Source organism: Balaenoptera physalus (assembly GCF_965194825.1).
Source record: "Balaenoptera physalus genome assembly, chromosome: 13".
NCBI classification, from domain to species: domain Eukaryota; kingdom Metazoa; phylum Chordata; class Mammalia; order Artiodactyla; family Balaenopteridae; genus Balaenoptera; species Balaenoptera physalus.
Window position 1 is genome coordinate 103,757,737 of NC_138892.1, and position 19,781 is coordinate 103,777,517.

A 19,781-nucleotide genomic window follows, 5' to 3' on the forward strand; every position below is an offset into this window, starting at 1 on the left:
AGGACAGGAGGAGATGGAAAGACATCTTTCCCTTTGGGGAAGGAATATCACAAGCAAATGGCTGGACATGGCGAAGGGGGGTAGCTTGAGACCCCGAGTGGCATGTGGCTTAGTTTGGCTGGAGCGTAAGGGTGCACGCGGAAGAGTCATCCAAGGTAAGTCCAGAAATGGGGACTTGCGACACTTGAATTCTGGGTTTCAGAGTTTAGACATCATCTGAGAAGACCCATAGAACCATTGAAGATACTTGAGTACGGAAGTGCTTGAATTACAAGGAGGTGCTTTTGGAGGATTCCTCCAGCAGCAAAGTAAAGACAGCCTAGAAATCATGTTACACAGGAGCAAGTTACAAAGTGCAGCAGTGGTAATTTGCTGGGTTAGTAACTGTATCTTCTTGTAAATGGGTCTCCTTCCTCTGTATCATCTCGCAAGTCCCATGTATTCATCGTGGCACGTGGTAGAGGGCTGTTGATCCTAACTGGTCGGTGGGTGAATTCCAGTTCTTGATCCTAACTGGTCGGTGGGTGAATTCCAGTTCTGTGTTTATCCTCTGAAGCCCTGTGCAGTTGCTGTGCAAGGTGTCAGCAAAAACTGGGGGAGGGGAGCAAGCATCTCTAAGCTGAAGATCGGCGTGTGCCCCTCCTTCCCCTGTTCCTGTTCAGGCTTGACTCGCGGAGCCTTGCAGCTTCATAGTCACTCACAGATAGAGATGATGAGACAGCTGCTGGAGAAAGCATCTGGCAGGGCTCTGAGCAGACGTCCCAACCACTGGGATACGGAACCTGAGACCCTGACTGGCATCTGAGTATTAGAATGCTGAGCCTTCTCCACTCTCTGGTAACAGGATCTGCTGGACTCATTGTAAGATGAGAATGATAAAAAAAACTACCTGATTTACATATACAGTCGGAGACGATCATGAATGTTCCAGCATCCCACTGGCAGGAAATGAAGAGCTTAGCTACAAGTCTCAGAGAATAGGAGCAGGCACAGAACAATAGCTTGTTGTTGGTTTGATGTTTGTTGTGTTGGGGAAAGGACGTGGCGCCTGTCAACATCAGAGTCCCACTAGTCAATGGACGCTTACATAAACTAACTGCCTGCTTTGTGTGCCGGATGCAGAAAACTGTGCCGATTTTTCTCATCCCATACATTATGACTCAGTATGAGGTCCCCAAATGACCTTCAGTGCATCCCAATATCCTGGGTTTCCTCTTCCCTGATCACTTTTTTGACTGGAACGGGGAGGGGAGGGAGTATGGGTAACCAAGAAGCAGAGAGAGCAATTAGTGAAGTGCACATCAGTATATGAATGATTATAAAGCAATAAAATAGCTACCATTTATTGAGCCCCTATTATGCATCAAGGACTCTGTCAGATACTTAACAAATGTGACTTTACTGAATATTGATAGCATTCAATATGTATTTCTATTCCCATTTTAAAGACAGGCAAACTAAGGCTCAGGGGAGCTTGGCCCTTGTTCTATGTAATATTACATTAGAAAATATGTGTTAAAGGGAGAAGTTATACCATAAATATCACATAATAGGAGCAGTAACATTTCTGCAGGATTTATATTTACAAAATTCTTTCACATGCACTGGACCAGATCCCCAAAAGAAAAAAGAGGAAAAATCAGGAAATGAGATAAGAAGGGAAAGAAGATGTACTGAGACATTTTCAGGCACCAGGCATGTGTATTATCTAGTTTAATTTTTAGGTGTTATCATCTCTACTTTGCAGAGGAGTAAACTCGAGTTCAGAGGAGTTAAGTAAGCTGTGAGATGCTTATCATTCATGAGTGATAGAGTCAGGATTAAATTTAATAGTGAATTTGATTAAAGGTGATTAGGCCAGAGTTGGGAGAGACACTCTCTGCATCCCAGGGAGTTCCTGAGTATTGCAATTTAAAAAAATCAATCAAGTATCTCTATTCAGAACCTGCTACTGGGATCAAAAGAATTGCTGAGTCCAATGTCCACACTTCCAGTTTGCTAGAGGGAAATATTCATGTAGACCCTCGAGTGTGAGGCAGAAGTATTGGTGGACAAGTGTTCTTCCAAGTGGCAGTTTGGAGGTGAAAGTGACCTGAGGTGAGACATGGGTACAGTGGGGAAGGGGGAAGAGTGGAAAGATCCTGAAATCCTGCTGCTATGCAAAGATTATAAAGTAAAGCCTGGGATTAACCACAAGTGAGGAGACCTGACTTGTAGTAATCTGCATCGATCCTTGATAACTGCAGTGTGAGACCAGCTAACAACAGAAAATCTAAACTCTACAAGGATGCTGACGATAGTAATCAAAAGCAGAAAGATATAATTGTCAAAGGCTTAAGAGGGGCTCTTGGGGAAATTAGTAAAACTTTTTATTATTTTTGTAAAAAGTATGTCTTTTATGATCCTTCTGAGAAAGTCACATATAAAGTGGAGGGTGGCATATTGTGCTATCAATTTTAGGGAGAAACTATCAATAAATACTAAACACACACAAAAAATATGAACACTTGGTCTACTCCTAATTTATTCTCAGAGCAGGTGCATAGTAGTAATAATTATAACTTGAATATTATAAACAGAAGATCAAATAGAAATGCATCTTCATAATTATTAGTCTCAACTTTCAAGATAAGCTCCGAAGCCCACTATTTTCCCCATTATTTTCTCTGAAATTTTGATCCCCATTAGCAAGGGATTTAATTTAAGTCATCCTTTCCTGCTAAGGAAAATACTCCTGTGAGTGACAATGGTGGAATTTCAAGTCAGTAGGGAAAGGATGGACGACACACACAAAAATGATGTTACCTCACATCATAAACAAAATGATTAAAGAGTTAAATATTTAAAAACCCAACTATAAAGTTATTAGAGAAACTATGAATGGACATTTTTTATAATCTTGAGGTAGGAAGGTCTTTCCAAGCATACACAAAACCCAGGAGTCATAAGAGAAAAGATTAAGTATATGAGCCTCTGTAGGCAAAAAATTCATTATAAAGAAAGATAAAAAAGCATGCAACAGTCTGGTCAGAAATGTTTACAGCACACATAATAGACAAAGTACTAATATTAAAGAACCCAAAACTCAGAAAAGATACAAATAACCCAGTTTAAATGTACAAAAAATATAATAAGGCAATTCACCAAAAAAGAAATCTAATGACCAATAATAACCTTATGGACAGAGGCCCAAACTGACCAATAATCAGGAAAATGAATATTAAAACATTAAAATGTTTTTCCCCATCTGACTAGATAAAAATTGTAAGTGTTTAAAATATTTAGTGTTGGTGAGCATACAGAGAAGTAGATATTCCTACATACAATTGCAGGATGTTAAATTTGACAAGCTTTTTTTTTGAAGACTAACCCGTCAATGTCCATTAAAATCTAAAACATGCATATGCTGCTAAGAAGTAATTTTACTTTCGTCATCATTCTAGAGAAATTACTGTGCCTATGCATAAAGATGTCCAACTATATGTAATGGCTAAAAATGTGCAAGAACTAGTAGGAGAAGGGCTAAACCATGCTATTGAAAATTATGCAGTTGAAGTTAACCAAAAATAGACTGACCATATGATCCAGCAATCCCACTCCTGGGCGTATACCTGTAAAAGACAAAAACTCTATTTCAAAAAGATACATGCACCCCTAAATTCACAGCAGCACTATTCACAATAGCCAAGCAGTGGAAGCAACCTAAATGTCCATTGATGGATGAATGGGTAAAGAAGACATGGTACATATATACAGTGGAATGCTACTCAGCCATAAAAAATAATGAACCAATGCCATTTGCAGCAACATGGATGGACCTAGAGATTAGCACACTACTATATATAAAATAGATAAAAAAACAAGGACCTACTGTATAAGCACAGGGAACAATATTCAATACCTTGTAATAACATATAGTGGAAAAGAATCTGGAAAAGAATATACGTATATATATACACACACATGTATTTATTTCAGATTCTTTTCTGCCATATATATATATAAAACTGAATCACTTTGCTGTACACCTGAAACTAATGTAATACTGTAAATCAACCATACTCCCCAAAATATTTTTTTTAATAGAAAGGAAAATTATGTAGCTGTGAACAAGAATGAGATATGTCCACCTGTACCAACATGGAAAGATCGCCAAGACAAAGGAAGGTAAAAAAGTAATCTGGAGCATGGTCCCAAGTGAATTTTTTGAAACTATGTACTTTTATGTAAATATATATAATAAATGCATACATAGTAAAAGGGCAAGGGGGCTACACACCAGCTTGTTCACAGTGCTTGCCTCTGAGCAGAGCGGTGGGATGGAAGCGGTGGGGAAGGAGGGGAGACTCTCACTTTTTACTTCATGTGCTTGTGTTCCTGGGCTAACATACATGTTAATTTGAGAAGCACTGGCCCCTGCATGCACTTTAGACTCAGACAGCTGGAGTTGGGGTCTTGGCCTCCATCACTTTCTTCCTTGTGACCTTGGGCACGTACCTCAGTTTCTTCATCCTCAAAATGGGAATAACAATTGCATCTCCCTCACAGTGCCACTGAGGAAGCAAATGAGAAAGTGTATGTGAAGGGCTTCGCAGGCTGCCTGGCACATAGTAAGCCTCTGTAAGTGAAGTTGCTGTTGTTGTTATTATTGCTATTGTTATTATTACGTTAGAGTCTTAGCTAGGGGAACATCATACTCCAAATCGCATTTATCCTGGTGTCAACAAGATTTATTTGGTCAGCAATAGAACCAAGAATCAGGTCCCTACTTTTTCCTCATTTTAGGGGAAACAAAGTTTGGTTAAAAACAAAGAAATCTAAGGTATATTTTTTAAGGGAGAAGAAGTAAGATGAAGACCACTGTATAGAGAAGGCTACCTCGGTATAAAAGTGGGACCGTGAATACATATTCCTATTCACTTGTATATGCCTTACAAATCTTATTGGGGACATTTTCTCCGCAAATGACTCAGTTATCACGTGTGGTAGTAGACAGAACATTGAGTTTAGGGCTCCGAGGTTTGGGTTCCAATCCAAGCTCCACCGCTTAGTTACTTTTTAATTTTTGCCACTAAAGCTGCCTGAGCTATTTCCTTATTAGTAAAATACTTGCTTCCCAGGAGGGAAGTCCATGTATTTTAAAAGACAGATTTTATTATTATTTAGGTATGGCAAGGCCAACCGGTCAAGAGATGATTGCCACTGAAACGATAGTTTGCTACTCAGAGTTCCCCAAAGGAGGGGCACACCACGCCACCCGGGGGCCACACAGGGTCAGCCAGGAGGGGCCGGGATGGGGGGAATTGTGGTGAGAGCCTTCAGCGTGGTTTCCGTGGTAAGGAAATGGGCAAGGTAACGGGCAGGCTAAGCAGGTGTAGGATTGGTTAGTTGAATAATTTCAGTGGGCTCTAGGACATAGGGGCTGTCCCTAGTTGGCTGGTATCTGACACAGGGGTGATTAGGGCAGTTGTTTAGCGGCCACGAGAGCCTGATAAAGGAGCTGGCTGGGGTTGGCTGGTTTGCATTTTAAAGGTGCACTTGTGGGTAAGTTGGTTCCTAGCTCTAGAAACTGACTAACCTTGGGAGGGGCATCCCTCCAGGGTCTGCCTGACCCCAGGTGTCAAAGCATCAAAATACAGAAAATAAAAGACAGGTTAATACACCCTGAGTCCACTTCATGAAAGCCCCCAGCATTGGTGCTTAAAGAATATTTCTTTATCTGCTTCCCTAGGAATTCCTCTTACCCCAGAGTAGAACAAACTTCGATCAAGGACCAAGGATAAATCCATGAACACATATAAAAAGCTCTCAGCACTAAGATAGTTCTCTTGCCCACAGGAAGGGTACTGCCCCGTGACAGTACCGTCAGAAAAGTATCTTCTGGGCATAACAGAAAGCATTTTAAGTCAATAATTTCTCATTCTTCATTCACTATTATAAAGCATTTACTGAACATTTATTTTGTGCTGGGCTGAGTACTTGGCCTTGGGGATACAAAGAGGGTCAGGATGTGTGTTGTGTCCTAAAGGAGCTCAAAGTCCCATGGACTTGAATCCTAATGCTCTAACAGTACACACTGTTGCGGGTAAGTTTTGCAGAAATGCTCAGAAGAACAATCTCGCGCTTTGACATAGAATACAAAAACATGCATATTGTCCATCTGTGGAGAGTCAGGATATTTTCAAATTGGAATACAGGAAGTCAGAGTGCAAAAGACCCCAGAGTACAGTAGAAAAAAATAAAAATAAACAAATAGTGAAATCTAGAGCTAGGTGAAGGTCAAGGTCATTATGGCTTACATTTGCATTTTATTCCTCTTCTGATGGGAGGTGTGCAGACTCTCTTGGCTGGTCAGAGGCAGAGCTGAGATCAGAGCCTGTCTTGTCTTCCAACTGGAGCCCAGTAAGGATACTCACTGCACTGTCCTGCCCCCCACCCCATCCCCTCATCTCCTAGTAGTCTAGGACAGTGTAACTGGGGACATTCAGAAAAGGCCACCAAGAGAGGCAGGAAAGCAGGGAGGGAGAACCGTACTGAGCTGTACCAAAGAGGAGGTTTGCCAACTGCAGAGCCCAGACTCAACTCTGAAGCCAGACCCCAGGAAGCTAAAGAAGAGTGGCTGTCTTATTGATCTTTCTCCTTCCTCTTCAGCCGTTGTTGTCCATGTCAGCCCCACCGTCTACCCACGTCACCCAACCATCGACCCTACCGGTAAGCTTCGTAACCCTTTGAGTCTCTTCTCGAGGTCGAATCATTCCAGTCCATCAGCAGCCCATCTTGTTTATCAGTTTCCATCAGTATCCGTCTCAAGTGTGGTCATGAACCCTCCCATTCTGAGGATTCCTTTCTCGTGCCGTGCACAAAGCCCACACAGTCCCCCAGAGGTTATTCCTTTTAGTACCGGTACTCTTCTCCCTTTCCATTATCCAGGTATTTCAAACCAGCTGAAGCTTCTGCAAGAGTGATTCTGCATGGTATCAGGCTGGTGTGTTATCGAAAGGCTGACTCTTCATGAAATTCCCATTTCATTCAATTCCATTTTGGAACCCGTAGGACTGCAACGCAAAGAAATTGTCAGACAAGAGGAAGGCTGCTTCGAGGGAAAAAGATTGTTGAGACCTGGAACGTGTGTTCAGGTAAGGATGTTCCTTTCTCCAATGGCTTTTAAAGAGAAAATGGATCTCGCTTACGTCACAGTGCTGTGGGTAGCCCTGCCAGGGGACAGGTGGAAGACATCTACTTACGGAAGACATCACTTGGACTTCTTGGCCAAGGAATTTAGTATCAAAGTTCTGTTGTTTTCCCTCTTTATTCTCTGATGCAGTTTATACAAGATAGGGATTGTTTCTTCCTTGAAGATTTGGTAGACTTCTATGTAAAAACTACCTGACTACATTGTTTTGTTATTTATTTGTTTTGCAGGTAGTTTTTAAACTACTGATGCAAATTCTTTAATAGTTTTAGGTTTATTCTTAGTTTCTTTTTATTCACTCAGTTTTGATGTTATATTTTGTCTGGGTTTTCAAATATATTGGCGTAAAGTTAATCATTGTTATCTCATAATTTTAAAATCTATACTGTAAATAGAATTCATTCTTAGTTTTCATTTCCATTATTTTGTTCTTATATGTTCTCTTTTATTTAATCAATATCGCCTAAGCGTTGTCTATTTTTTTACTTTTTCAGAACAGAGCTGTTTTAGTTATTTTCATTATTTTTTATTTCATTAATTTTACTATTTTCTTTATTATTTCCTTTTTTCTATTTCCATTAGATTACCCCATTGCTTTTTCATAAATTCTTGAGTTAGACTCTTACTTCATTAATTTCAGCATTCTTTATTTCTAATATACATCACTAGTGGCATACAAGGAGATTCTGGGGATACTTTCCAAAATGGACTTTTAAAAATGAGCACTACTTATGTACTCAATAAAATGTGCCTTTCAAAGAAATATAATGACTACTACCTCAAACTTAATAGTTCACAGTTAGTATTGCTTAAGATAAGGCAAGTAGTAAGTTGAAAGTCAATAAATGTAAATAAAAATGAAAATAATAGTAAAGTTGGCCACTGTTTCATGTTTGATTGAAAAGACTGTGAATTCTCTAATTAAGGGTGAACATTCTAGATGAGGACATTGAGCAAAAGTTTTAACCATGTTGCTCTAATTTTCCATACCCTGTTATTTTTTTTACCTGTTTGATCTATTCGTTTTCAGAAAGATGTTAAAACCTCCCACTCTAAATGTATTTGCCCATTCCTCCTTATAATTCTGGCAATGGTTGCATTATATAGTTTGAATGGGAATTGTTAGGTGTAGTTCAGCTCAGAGTTATTTTATATTCCTCATGAATTATTCCCTAGTAATTGAAGAATGATCGTCATCTCCAAAACTCTCTTTCTCTTGGGGTCTTCTTTGGTTGCCATTCGTACGGCCACCCTGGCTTTCTCTTAGCTATCATCTGCTTGGTATGTATTTTTCCAGTCCTTTATTTTCAACCTTGGTCTCTCATTCAGTTTTAGTATTCTTCCCATCACATCAGGCTGTTCTTTTCCTGGTTCATTCTCCTCCTCCAAGGTCTTTTGCAGTCTTCAGTTCTGGAATGCTAATGTGTCTACATGACACACATATCCAAATATCCAGATGGAAATGAGAAGTCTTTAAGGGAAGTTTGGATGGTCATGAGAGCAAGTGAGAGCCCCTGGTTTGCATCTGGAGACGGGGAGTAAATAGCATGAGCTCTGCAGACTCCTACCGGCCCAGGGAGTCCATGTACAGCTCGTGTGTGGTGGCCAAAGTCACCCCAGGAGCTAGATTGCCCTTTCCTTCTCCAGTTCATCCCTTTTGTTTGTTTCCTAGGAACTCAGGAAGGTTCTTGCTGCTGTAAGCATAGCCTAATAAATCCAAAGCTCACGTCTGCATTTCCAAATCAAGTTTACGGATGCCTCATCCATACTAAACAGAAAACCATAACCCAGACAGGTGCCTGATTTGGAGGGTTCCATTTGGTTAACCTGTGGGTTTGGAGTCAACATGAATCGCTATCAGATCACACGCTACTGCTTGTCACCCTGCTCCCAACAAATGGCACCGACCCCAGACCCTATTTGATGTAGCTAATGAACAGTTCACATCTTATGCTTCCTTCATTCAACACAGGTGTCATTCCTCGCCTTCAGAGAAGTGTTCTGTGGGCCTTTCGCTGAGTGGTTGCTTTCAGAGCCGGGAACAAAAATGGCTCAGAGGGCCTGGATATATTACTCCCTACAAACAAACCTTTTTGCTGATGACAAGCAATCACTCAGAAAGGACACTCAGGAAGCTGATATATATCAATTAACCATGGCATAGATCCTTGTTTGGTTGTTAGTTTGATTTGGGGTCCTTCTGTAGAATTTTTCTTGGTGTGGACTAGCTTGACCTCCCATTAGGTAAGGGGCACCTGAGACCTCATAGCTGGCACAGAGGAAAGAAGAGTGACCCAGAATCAGGATGCCCAGGTTAGAACTAGAGTTTGGGTTCCACGTGGCCTTGGAAGTGGCCCTTGTCTGCATGGTCCCAAACTGAACATCCATAAACTGGAATGTACAACCCATGCTCTATTAACCTCATCAGTGTGTTGACTTTTTTGCCTGTCTCCTTATTGAATGCTGCTTAAGCACAGGCCCATGACTCTGAGGCCTGTAAAGAAAGGAGATCAGGATCCTACAGAGCCTGGAAATCACAGGGTTAATAAATTGAACAAAGACAATGACTAGGGACTCATGACATCTGATCAGCAACAGGACAAAGCCCAGGTGCTCCGTCTCCTCTAAGAAGGATGAGCACGTGACTTACGGTCCAAACTGGGAGCTTTCTGAGAGCAAAAGCAGACACTATTCGTAAGTATGCCTGGACACTGGGTGTAGACATGGCCGTCCTGGGAAAACCAAGATTGGTGGTCATCTTACTCATGAGATGAAGAGATAGTAGGAGGTACTTTCCCTTCACATCTATGAACTTCTCTATGTAGAGTTTGGTAGAAGTGTTAGGAAATCCCTGTTAGGTCAGAAGACCCTGGAGAAAGGAAAGGTCTGTAGTGGCCTGCTGCCTTAAACTCCCCAGTCTCAGACCTCATATCCTACAAAATGCCAACCAACTCAGAGCCAATAAAGCCTCCAAGCCACGTAAATGCCTGGAGCTCAGGTCCTGAGAGTGTCCCGTTTGGGGGCCTGAGTCATTTGGATGAGCAGAACGTAAATAAAGGCCCATGGAGCCAGTTCATAAGAGGCCTCAGAGCCCTTGTTACAGCGATTTCCTTGGACGATACCGGCCGTCCAGATGGCAAGCCTGGTAAACAAGAAGTCCCTGTTCTCCATCAGCGTCAGCGTGTGCCTCGCTCTCGGGCATCTGGCGAGCTGGGGATGGGAGCTCCGTTTACAGCTTGGCCCTCCTCACTCGCCAGAAATGTGCCCTTATGTAAACACCAGAGCCTCTTCCAGGAGGACACGTGGACCGAGCAGTGGACACCTTGCTCCCGGGGCCTGGGAGAACAGAAGTATCCCTCCCTCTTCTCCGCCAGCCCTGTCCCCAGCCTTGCAGGCCATCAGCAGCCACGGGGCCCCCCGATGCAGGGAGACACCCAACTGATTCCGTTTCTATAAATTCCAACCGCCTGCCAATTTTTCTGAATCTGTATTCAGCTGCTACCCTCTTATACTCCTTGGCTCTGCCTCTTACCAGCTGTGTGACCACAGGCAAGTTATTAACCTCTCTGAGCCTCCCTTTCCTCAAACAAATAATAAAATAATACCACTGGTCTCACATGGTTCTCTCCTTGCCACTAGGACTTCAGAAAATACATGTGACAGAAGGACATGGGTATGGGTATGGTAAAGTAGAGTTACCATATGATCCTGCAATGCCACTCCTGGGCATATATCCAGAGAAAACTCTAATTTGAAAAGATACATGCACCCCAATGTTCATAGCAGCACTATTTACGATAGCAAAGACATAGACATCAGCAGATGAATGGATAAAGAAGATGTGGTACATATATGCAATGGAATATTACTCAGCCATTAAAAAGAATGAAATAATGCCATTTGCAGCAAATGGACCTAGAAATTATCATACTAAGTGAAGTAAGTCAAACAGAGAAAGACAAATATCATATGATATCACTTATATGTAGAATCTAAAAGAATGATACCAATGAACTTATTTACAAAACAGGAATAGACTCACTGACATAGAAAACAAACTTATGGTTACCAAAGGGGAAAAAGGGAAGGGAAAAATTAGGAAGTTGGGATTAACAGATACTATTATATGTAAAATAAACAACAAGGTCCTACTGTATAGCACAGGGAACTATATTCAATATCTTGTAATAACCTGTAATGGAGAAGAATCTGAAAAAGAAATATAAATATATATATACGTATGTATGTAACTGAATCACTTTGTTGTACACCTGAAGCTAACACAACATTGTAAATCAACTATACTTCAATAAAAGAAAGAAAGAAAGAAAATATATGTGAAAAACTCATACATGCCTGATGTATCCCAGGACCTCTCTATAATGTTACTTCCTGCCCCCTCCCTGGCATTGCCTCTTGTCCCAACAGGAAACGGGTAAGAACCCAAGGGCTGGGTCAGTCTGCGGCCTCAAGGGCAGGTCTGTTGTGAGCAATATTCTCTGCTCACTGGTCCTGAACACCCCCTCCTACCTGCTGGTCCTGAGCGTCTCACCTGTTGATTCTCAAAACTCCAGTGACTGTGTAGGGAAGAAAAATTTGCCCCATGAAATATGAGACTCCCTGACATGACCAAAGCAGGCGGCTTTTATACTCTTTTAGACAAAGAAACAATAAGTTTGTGAAGAACTGACAAAACAAAGGGGTTTGGGCTTGAGGTAGCAAATTAGGGAAGACATACCAAGATCTGTCTACATAGCCTTCTCAGTCCTGAATTTCCTCTCTCTGGGATGCCTTCTACCCTCCTGGGACAGGAAGGGTAACTTCACATGGGAGATTATTTCCTGCTTTCAGGGGGACAAAAGAGGGTCCAAGTGTTTTTCTTGCACTTGCTCTTTCTCAAGTAACTTTTATTCATAATGATCAATGTAAGGCAGTGGCATATTTTGGGTTGTCTTGCCCTGAACCCTATCCACTGCTTACTTTTTAACTTTCACCTTGCACGTCAGGATTCATGGTCTATTGCCTGCTCCCACCTCTGACTTATTGTCAGTACCTAACTGGTGGTCCTTCTCTTCTGTTGCCCATAATCTCCGTGCGTGGGCTCTCAGTTTATGTCAGATGAATGAATGATCAGATGACTACCAGGGCAATAGAAGTACTTTGGCAATTGAAAAATGACATATAATCTTCTAGCATACGCACAGGATTTGAGGCATTCAAATTCATCCATCACTGTAGGGGATTTGTACTCACAATTAAAAATACTCCCTGACATTATTTTTCCGGTTCTGGCAGGAGGATGTGACCCATAAGCCTTAGAAGCCAGAGAGGAATTTTGCTACCACTGAATGTAAAATCCCTTCTGAAGGGGATCCAGGCAGAGGTCAGACTTTGTCCTCCTAAACAGAGCCTGTCCAAACACGTGGCCCAGGAGACAAGATGCCAGTTTCCACCCCTCATTCAATCCCTGGGTCTCCAAGTGAATCAGCTGTGGCCTGGGCAACTTACTCTGCCTCTCTTACCAGTGCTGGCTCGGGGTGACCAGTGTCTGCGGGGGAGGGCACGGGGGTGCATGCAGAGCTGTGGACCCCGCTCCCGCTGGCTTGCTAGAATGAACTGTTAAATTTTTCAGGAATTCTGTAACCCCGTTGATAACAATTCAGTTGCTTGAGATCGGCCATAGTGGGGGTATTTATGCTAATGAAATTCACAAATGCTCCAAACCTGGGCTTTTTATCCCTAGAGGGATGGTTGTTTAACATTTACCCACGCCCTCTGGCTGCACAGGAACGTCCCCTCTGAGCACCAAGGGAAGCCAAAACAGCATGTAACCTGTGAGCCGAGCTGCTGCTTCTGCAAAACAGAGCAAGTCGCCTCACCTCCCACCTCACGGGCGGGCACAGCCTCATCCGTGGGTGCAAGAGAGGGCTTTCTTCCTGCTGGCAAGGTTTGAAGGAATACGGAGAGGATGGCTCCATCCAGACCTGAATCACTGCAGGCGCCTTCCCAAATACAAATGTGATCTTGCCATATCTCTGCTCAGAAACCTTTGATGACTGTCTATTGCCTCTCGGTTACTGTCAAGTAAAATCTCCTTCATTCTCTTATCCAAACTACCTTTCGAGTTTCCTCTCCTCTCCCCCAACCTTCCCCTCCTCTCTGCTCCGCAGTCACCAATTCTGGCCACTTTCCAGACATGCCAGGTGGACAGCTCCCTCTGCCCCTTTTCTTGGGTAGAAGCACCTTAACTTTGGGGGAGAGAGTTGAGCCCATTATCTGGATTCAAGATCTGGAATGAGGGCTTCCCTGGTGGCGCAGTGGTTAAGAATCTGCCTGCCAATGCAGGGGACACGGGTTCGAGCCCTGGTCTGGGAAGATCCCACATGCCACGGAGCAACTAAGCCTGTGCGCCACAACTACTGAGCTTGTGCGTCTGGAGCCTGTGCTCCGCAACGGGAGAGGCCGCGACGGTGAGAGGCCCGCACACCACGATGAAGAGTGGCCCCCGCTTGCCGCAACTAGAGAAAGCCCTCGCACAGAAACGAAGACCCAACACAGCCAAAAATAAATATAAATAAATAAATAAATTTAAAAAAATAAAAAAGATCTGGAATGAATGAGGGGCGGCCAGGGACTAAAAACCTGATAGAGGCATTGCTTCAAAGCTGGCTCTTGAGACAGGTTTCCTGCATGAGAGACTCAGTTCTACCACTTCCCTGCTATGTGACCTCAAGCAAGTTACATAACCACTCTGAGCCTTAGTTTCCTTATCTGCAAAGTGGGAACATAGTAATACCTGTCTCATGGCATTGCTGTGAAGATGAAATGAGCTCTTGCACATCAAGAGCTTAGCTCAGTGCCAGATACGGAGTTAGCATTCAGTAAACACTAGCTGACATCACCATCATCATCATCACCATCATCACGATCACCACCATTGCCACCATCATCATCATCACCATCAACATCATCATCACCATCACCATCATCAACATCCTAACCATCACCACCATCACCATCACCACCATCACCATCATCATCACCGTCACCATCACCACCATCACCATCATCATCACCGTCATCATCATCATCACCACCATCATCATCATCACCATCACCATCATCACCATCACCATCATCATCACCATCACCATCATCCTCACCATCATCATCATAATCACCACCACCATCATCATCATCATCATCACCATCACCACCATCATCATCATCACCATCAACATCATCACCATCACCACCATCACCATCACCACCACCATCACCATCATCATCATCGTCACCACCATCATCATCATCACCATCATCATCATCACCACCACCATCATCATCATCATCATCACCACCATCACCATCATCACCACCACCATCAGCAGCAGCATCGTCTTCACCATCAACTTCATCAACGTCATTGTTTTTATTAGCCTCAGATCATCATCATCACCACTATTATTCCCATAAGCAGCATCTTGGACTGTACTCAGTCTCTGCCCATGCATTCTTCTGTGTTCTTCTGTCCTCAGTTGGAATGTCTTTGGACCAGGAAAATCTCCAAAAACAAGTCAGCGCCCTTCACCCCATCCCTGCTCTGTGGGCAAGGACAGACTTTTAAGATTCCTGGGACCAAGCTAAAAGCCTTGCCTTTCCAAGTCTCTTATAAAAGCCCACACTATGGTCAGATAGATAACCTAGTAGACAAACAGGAGAACCATTTTTAAAACATTACAGAGGCAAGGGATGGTTCCTACAAATGAGATTTGGCCCAGGGCTCTCCCACCCTGCACAGTTCAGTATTAGCTCAGCCAAGAGCCTTTTGCTGAAGGCATGTCCTCCCAGAAGCTGTGTATCTTTGAAGCTCAGTGCTGGGGCAGAGCTACTCTAGAACTTGCCAGGGCAGCAGAAGCGCCCTGGAGATCTGATGGCTCATCACAGAAGACTTGAAAGGGAAGAAGATGACCCAGGAAAAGCAAACGTGCTGTGAAAATTAGAAAACACCCTCCGTGTTCTAATGCAGCAGTGCAACAGCCTTCAACGACCCTTATGAGTACTGAAACTCCCCAGCTTGCCGGTCCCTCCCCACCTGGCTCATCTTAAAACAAAGGCTGGAGAGTAGAAACTTTTCACCTTATATTCAGACCATCTGCACATCTGAAGGACCTCGAGGAGAATCTGACAGAGCAGGTGACTAGCACGAGGAAGCTTGCCTGCTGGGGAGGAAAGGATTCCAGGGACTGGACACATTTCCCACGTAGAAACAATGGCAGCATTAGCAGGGAAGAGAGGAAGAGTATGGTCCTATGTGTCACTCAGGTCGCCCAGCCCCTGGGACCTGCACCCGAATCCTGGCTGCGGGCAGGGAAGGGGCGGGGTGGGGGGGATGGATCTGAGAAGCAGTAAAGAGTGAGAGTTGTTTCCCTAAAATCTCGGTGATGAATGGGCAGCACAGAGCAACCTGGACTGGTGAGATCTGCTCTCCTGTTCAGGCTCGCTTTGGGGACATTTTAAGGCAAGAGCTGCAGCAGGAGCTGGAGGAGGATGGGGAATAATCGTGGCGTGAGAAGAAAACAACGGTGGGGACCACACACACTTGCTGCCGGAACAAAGTTTCAGAGCGTGTGAGGCTCTCTGGGGACACTCAACACCACGTGGGAGGAGTCTTGGAGGAACGGAGTTTCCTCCTAGAACATGCTGGAGACAGGATCAGGAAATACAGGCATTTGTCTCTAACCGTGATCTGATGTGTGTCCAAGTTGGTCCCCAGTAGGACTGTGCTCATCCCCACATCACCCCATCTTGCAAATCCTCCTCCACCATTTACTACCTGCAGGCAGTTTACAATGTACCCAAGTCTTTGTCTCTGCTTCTTCATCTACAGTAGACACTACCTCCGGGGCAGTTGGGAGGGTTCAATGGATTAATACGCACAACGTGCTTTGGGTGGGGTCGGCACATGGGAAGTGCTCCCTAAGTGTTAGCTGCATCTCCACCGCCTCCATCATCATCAGAGAGAAGAAGGCTGGCACGAGGGTCCTGGGCCCAGACTGCCAGGGCTGGACTCCAGCCCCTCCCCACTTATCAACTGTGAGATGCTGGGGGCTTGAACTCCTCTGTGCCTCTGTTCTCTCTTCTCTAAGTGAGGATAGATACTAACACCCATCCCATAGCGTTGTCCCAAGGATTCAGGGACCCACATCAAGGGCTTGGATCTGGTTCACGGAGAGCACTAGGTACCTGAGAGCGGTGTCCGAATTCATAGCTTTTGTTCAGCGTCTGGCAGTCCCGCAGATGAGTCCCAGCAACTGTCCCCAGCCCCACACGCTGCGCCTGGCACGAGACTGCACTCAGTTCACGTCAGTGCACCAGCGCTGCTGCCCCTCTGCACGGAACATCCCCCTTTTCCCTGTTTCTCCAGGGTAACGGGCGTTCAGTGCGGCTGGAAGTTGGTGCTACTGATGCACTGGCTGATGGACTGCTGTCCCCAGAACCAGGGTCCTTTATTGCCTCGTCCTCACAGCTGCCCCTTGACAGACACAAAGGCCACCCCAAGTGTGATGACATCATGTAGATCAGTCCCCCTGCCCCGCACAAAGACCCTTGGTGAGGACTTTGGCTTCAGCGGGAAGAAGGGGACGCAGCCCTCAATGGCCTCCTGGAAATGCAGTGTCTCTCTCTTTGCTGATGTGGGTTCTTTACTGCTCGTGGTCTGGGTCCTGCTGAGAGAAGACATCTTCGCGGGCAGACTCCCAGAACCCTCCAGCTGGCCCGGAGCCTGGGATGCTGGTTTGCTGATCTGTCTGCCCCGAGTTTGAGGGCAATCCTACCCCACGGGGTTGGGAAGCCCGTTGCTCCTGGGCCTGGGAAGGAATATAATGCTTTCTCCACATTTTGAGGCAGAGACAGCTGATGGCCGTCTCTGGAATTCTAGCCTGGGAGCAGAGTGCCCAGGTTCTGCTCTCTGTCACTCACAGGCTGTGTGATGCTGGGCAGGTTACCTCACCTCTCTGGGCTTCAGCTCCCTCTTCTGCACAAATGTGGGGCTTAGGTCTGATGATCTCTTCAGCCCCTTCCTGCTAAGATTCTGAATAGATTGTTATTCTGGGGCCAAAACTGATCTCCCCTGTGTGTGTTGGGAGGGGAGGTGTGCCTATTTTGTCACCTCCCTGAATGCTCTGCTGGTGGGGGTCAAAAAGAAAGCCTCCCCAGGGATGCCTCTACCTTGGCACGTTTTGCTTCTTTTATTGATTCATTCGGCAAATATACATTCAGTGCTGCTCTAGGCATTGAGGGATTTGCTGTGAACAGAGGAAAGGAAATCCCTCTCCTGATGGGACTTACGTTAAAGGAGTCACATAATGAACAAGAGATGGGAAGATGCATGATGTGTCAGATGGTGAGAAACTAGAAGCTCAGCAAGGAGGGGCGCTCGGGTGCGGGGAGAGGATGGCAATCTTACATGGAGGGGCAGGGGAGACCCACCGATGAAGTCAGAGCGATGGAGAGGAGAATCCAGGAACAGGGGGTCCCGGGGCTCAGGTGGAGCCTGACGGAACAGGCGAGGCAGGCAAGGTGACATTGGCCTGACTCTGGGCAGGTCGTAGTGGGGAGGCTACGGAGTGTGGGGTCTCTTTAGGGGCGCGCGGTCCCTTGCCCTCCTGAGGCAGGGATGCCCGGCTGACCTGGATGGTCCGCAGTCCTGGCAGAGCCCAAGGAGGGTTGCCTTACCCAGGGGTCCTGCCAACCCCAGGTGGGCCCACAGCAGCACCCCCAGCCGCTCTTGGCCCACCGGCCGTGCAATCGTCTGCTAACCAGGTGGAAGCAAGGACCCCCACGCCTTCCCTCTCTCCTCCTCCTCACCTCTTGGACGAGGGGGCACCAAGCATCCCAGTTGTTTCCAGAGCAGCACGTGGACTCAGTTCCAGGAGGAGAGAGAAAGGAGGGGCGGGGAAGGCTCGGGACCTCCTGTGAGGCCGTCCTTCCGTCCTTCCCTAAATGCAGAGCAGAGAGAAAGGAGGCTTGGGTCCAGCTGGGGAGCACTTTCACCAGCTCTGTCTGGAATTTTCCGCCCCGGCTCCTCTCCTCACCTGTTCCATCCAGTCCCACAGGCCTCGGCAGGAGAGGTTAAGTGCCGGGAATGGGCACGGGAGGGCAGGGTCTTCCAGACGCCACCGCACCCCTGCCCCGTTAACGCCTCTGTCCAGGCGGCTGTGAACAGAACCTGGGCTTTCCTAGAAGCCGCCCTGCCCTGGGTGCTCGGTTCCTCCTCCTCCTGCCCCTCCTGTGGAGCCTGAGGCCACCAGATCCTTGCCCAGCTGCTTCCCCACCCACGGCCACCGTCTGGGCCACCCCTGGTCCCCCTCCTCACCCAGGGCCGGCTTCCTGCCCGACCCATTGTCCAAAGCCTTCCACAGCCCAGCTCACTTCTACCAGGTGGGACCATGGAAGGGGGCGATGGGGAGAGACGTGCGTGTAGAAATTCAGGGAAAGGAGAGGAAAATGCAGTAAATTAAACCAGCGGCCACATTTGGAGGCAATGTTATCGCAGCTGCTGGGCTGCCAGAGCCCGCTGCCCTGTCCCTGAAGCTGAGCGACTGGGGGGAAGAGCAGGGTGGGTCTGCGTGGACGGCACCCCCCGCCCCCGGCTGGGGTCCAGCCTCTGCCAGGCCTCCCTAGGGCAACCCTCTCATCTTCAGGAAGTTCCCCCACCACCCGCTGCCCTGGCCTCTCCCACCTAACTCCAAAATCCCCTTGGGGGTCACTGGATGATATGGCCTCCGTAAGGGCTTTAAAAATAGACTGTGGATCCCCTGCAAAAAAAAAAAAAAAAAAATCTGTGGCTAAAAATAGCTCTCAGCATCTAAGGGAGGAAAAAAAAAAAAAGAAACTGCAGCAAAATTCAACTGGAGCAGTGAGTTTCCTGCCTCTGATGTTCCGGGTCGGTTACAGCACTGGGGACGGCACAGAGCGAGGGGAGGGGGGTTGGGGGCCTTCAAGGACAGCCATCAGAAACCCAGTCTTCAGAGAATGTCGCTCACCGCTCCCTGACTGCTGGCCGTTGGACCCGTTCTTGGTCCCAGCGGCCAGGCTGAACTGGAGGCAGCAGCAGGGAGCCCCAGTGGAGCCGGGCAGGTGGCAGAGGGGACCTGGGGGAAGGGCCTGCAGCGTCCCCAAAGACGCACGTTCAGGGGCAGCTATGGGTCGCCTTAGGATCCGAGGCTGAGGGTTCCTGCCATCCGAACAGCTGCAGTAGGGGTGACGCCGATGCTCCGCCTTGTAAAGCAACATCCTCTGCAGTCAACAAGGGACAAAGAAGCCCTGTGGGAAACTGTCTCTAGGAAAGTCAGAGTTTATACCCAGACGTCAGCGCAGGGGAAGGGGAACCCCCATGGTCTTTCGCTTAAGATCGTCTGGATGGCTGACAGCAAAGAGAGCTGTCTAAGGAGTGAGGGGACAGTGTGCGGGTGCAGCTCTGCTCACTCTTAAAGATGCTTTAAGGGGTGGGTTGAGGTGGGCGCTTGCCATCTAAACACACACACACACCTCTTTGTTTATATCTGTAAAAGAAGAAGTCTGCTCG

General features: G+C 46.1%; 1 protein-coding gene across 4 annotated transcripts in view; it reads right to left on the reverse strand.

The window, feature by feature from the left end:
* Nucleotides 1-18,222, reverse strand: part of LOC309641518 (uncharacterized protein) — a 45,831-nt gene extending 27,609 nt beyond the window's left edge. The window contains exons 1-3 of one of the 4 annotated variants that reach the window (XM_082421583.1): nucleotides 18,062-18,222; nucleotides 11,108-17,061; nucleotides 419-3,818 (exon numbers count right to left, since the gene is read on the reverse strand). In XM_082421583.1, coding sequence (XP_082277709.1) covers nucleotides 14,071-14,706 — 636 coding nt within the window. In that variant the 5' untranslated portion in view covers nucleotides 14,707-17,061; nucleotides 18,062-18,222 and the 3' untranslated portion in view covers nucleotides 419-3,818; nucleotides 11,108-14,070. The other 3 variants (XM_082421584.1, XM_082421581.1, XM_082421582.1) reach the window with 3 other exon arrangements.
* Nucleotides 18,223-19,781: the final 1,559 nt, after the last annotated feature.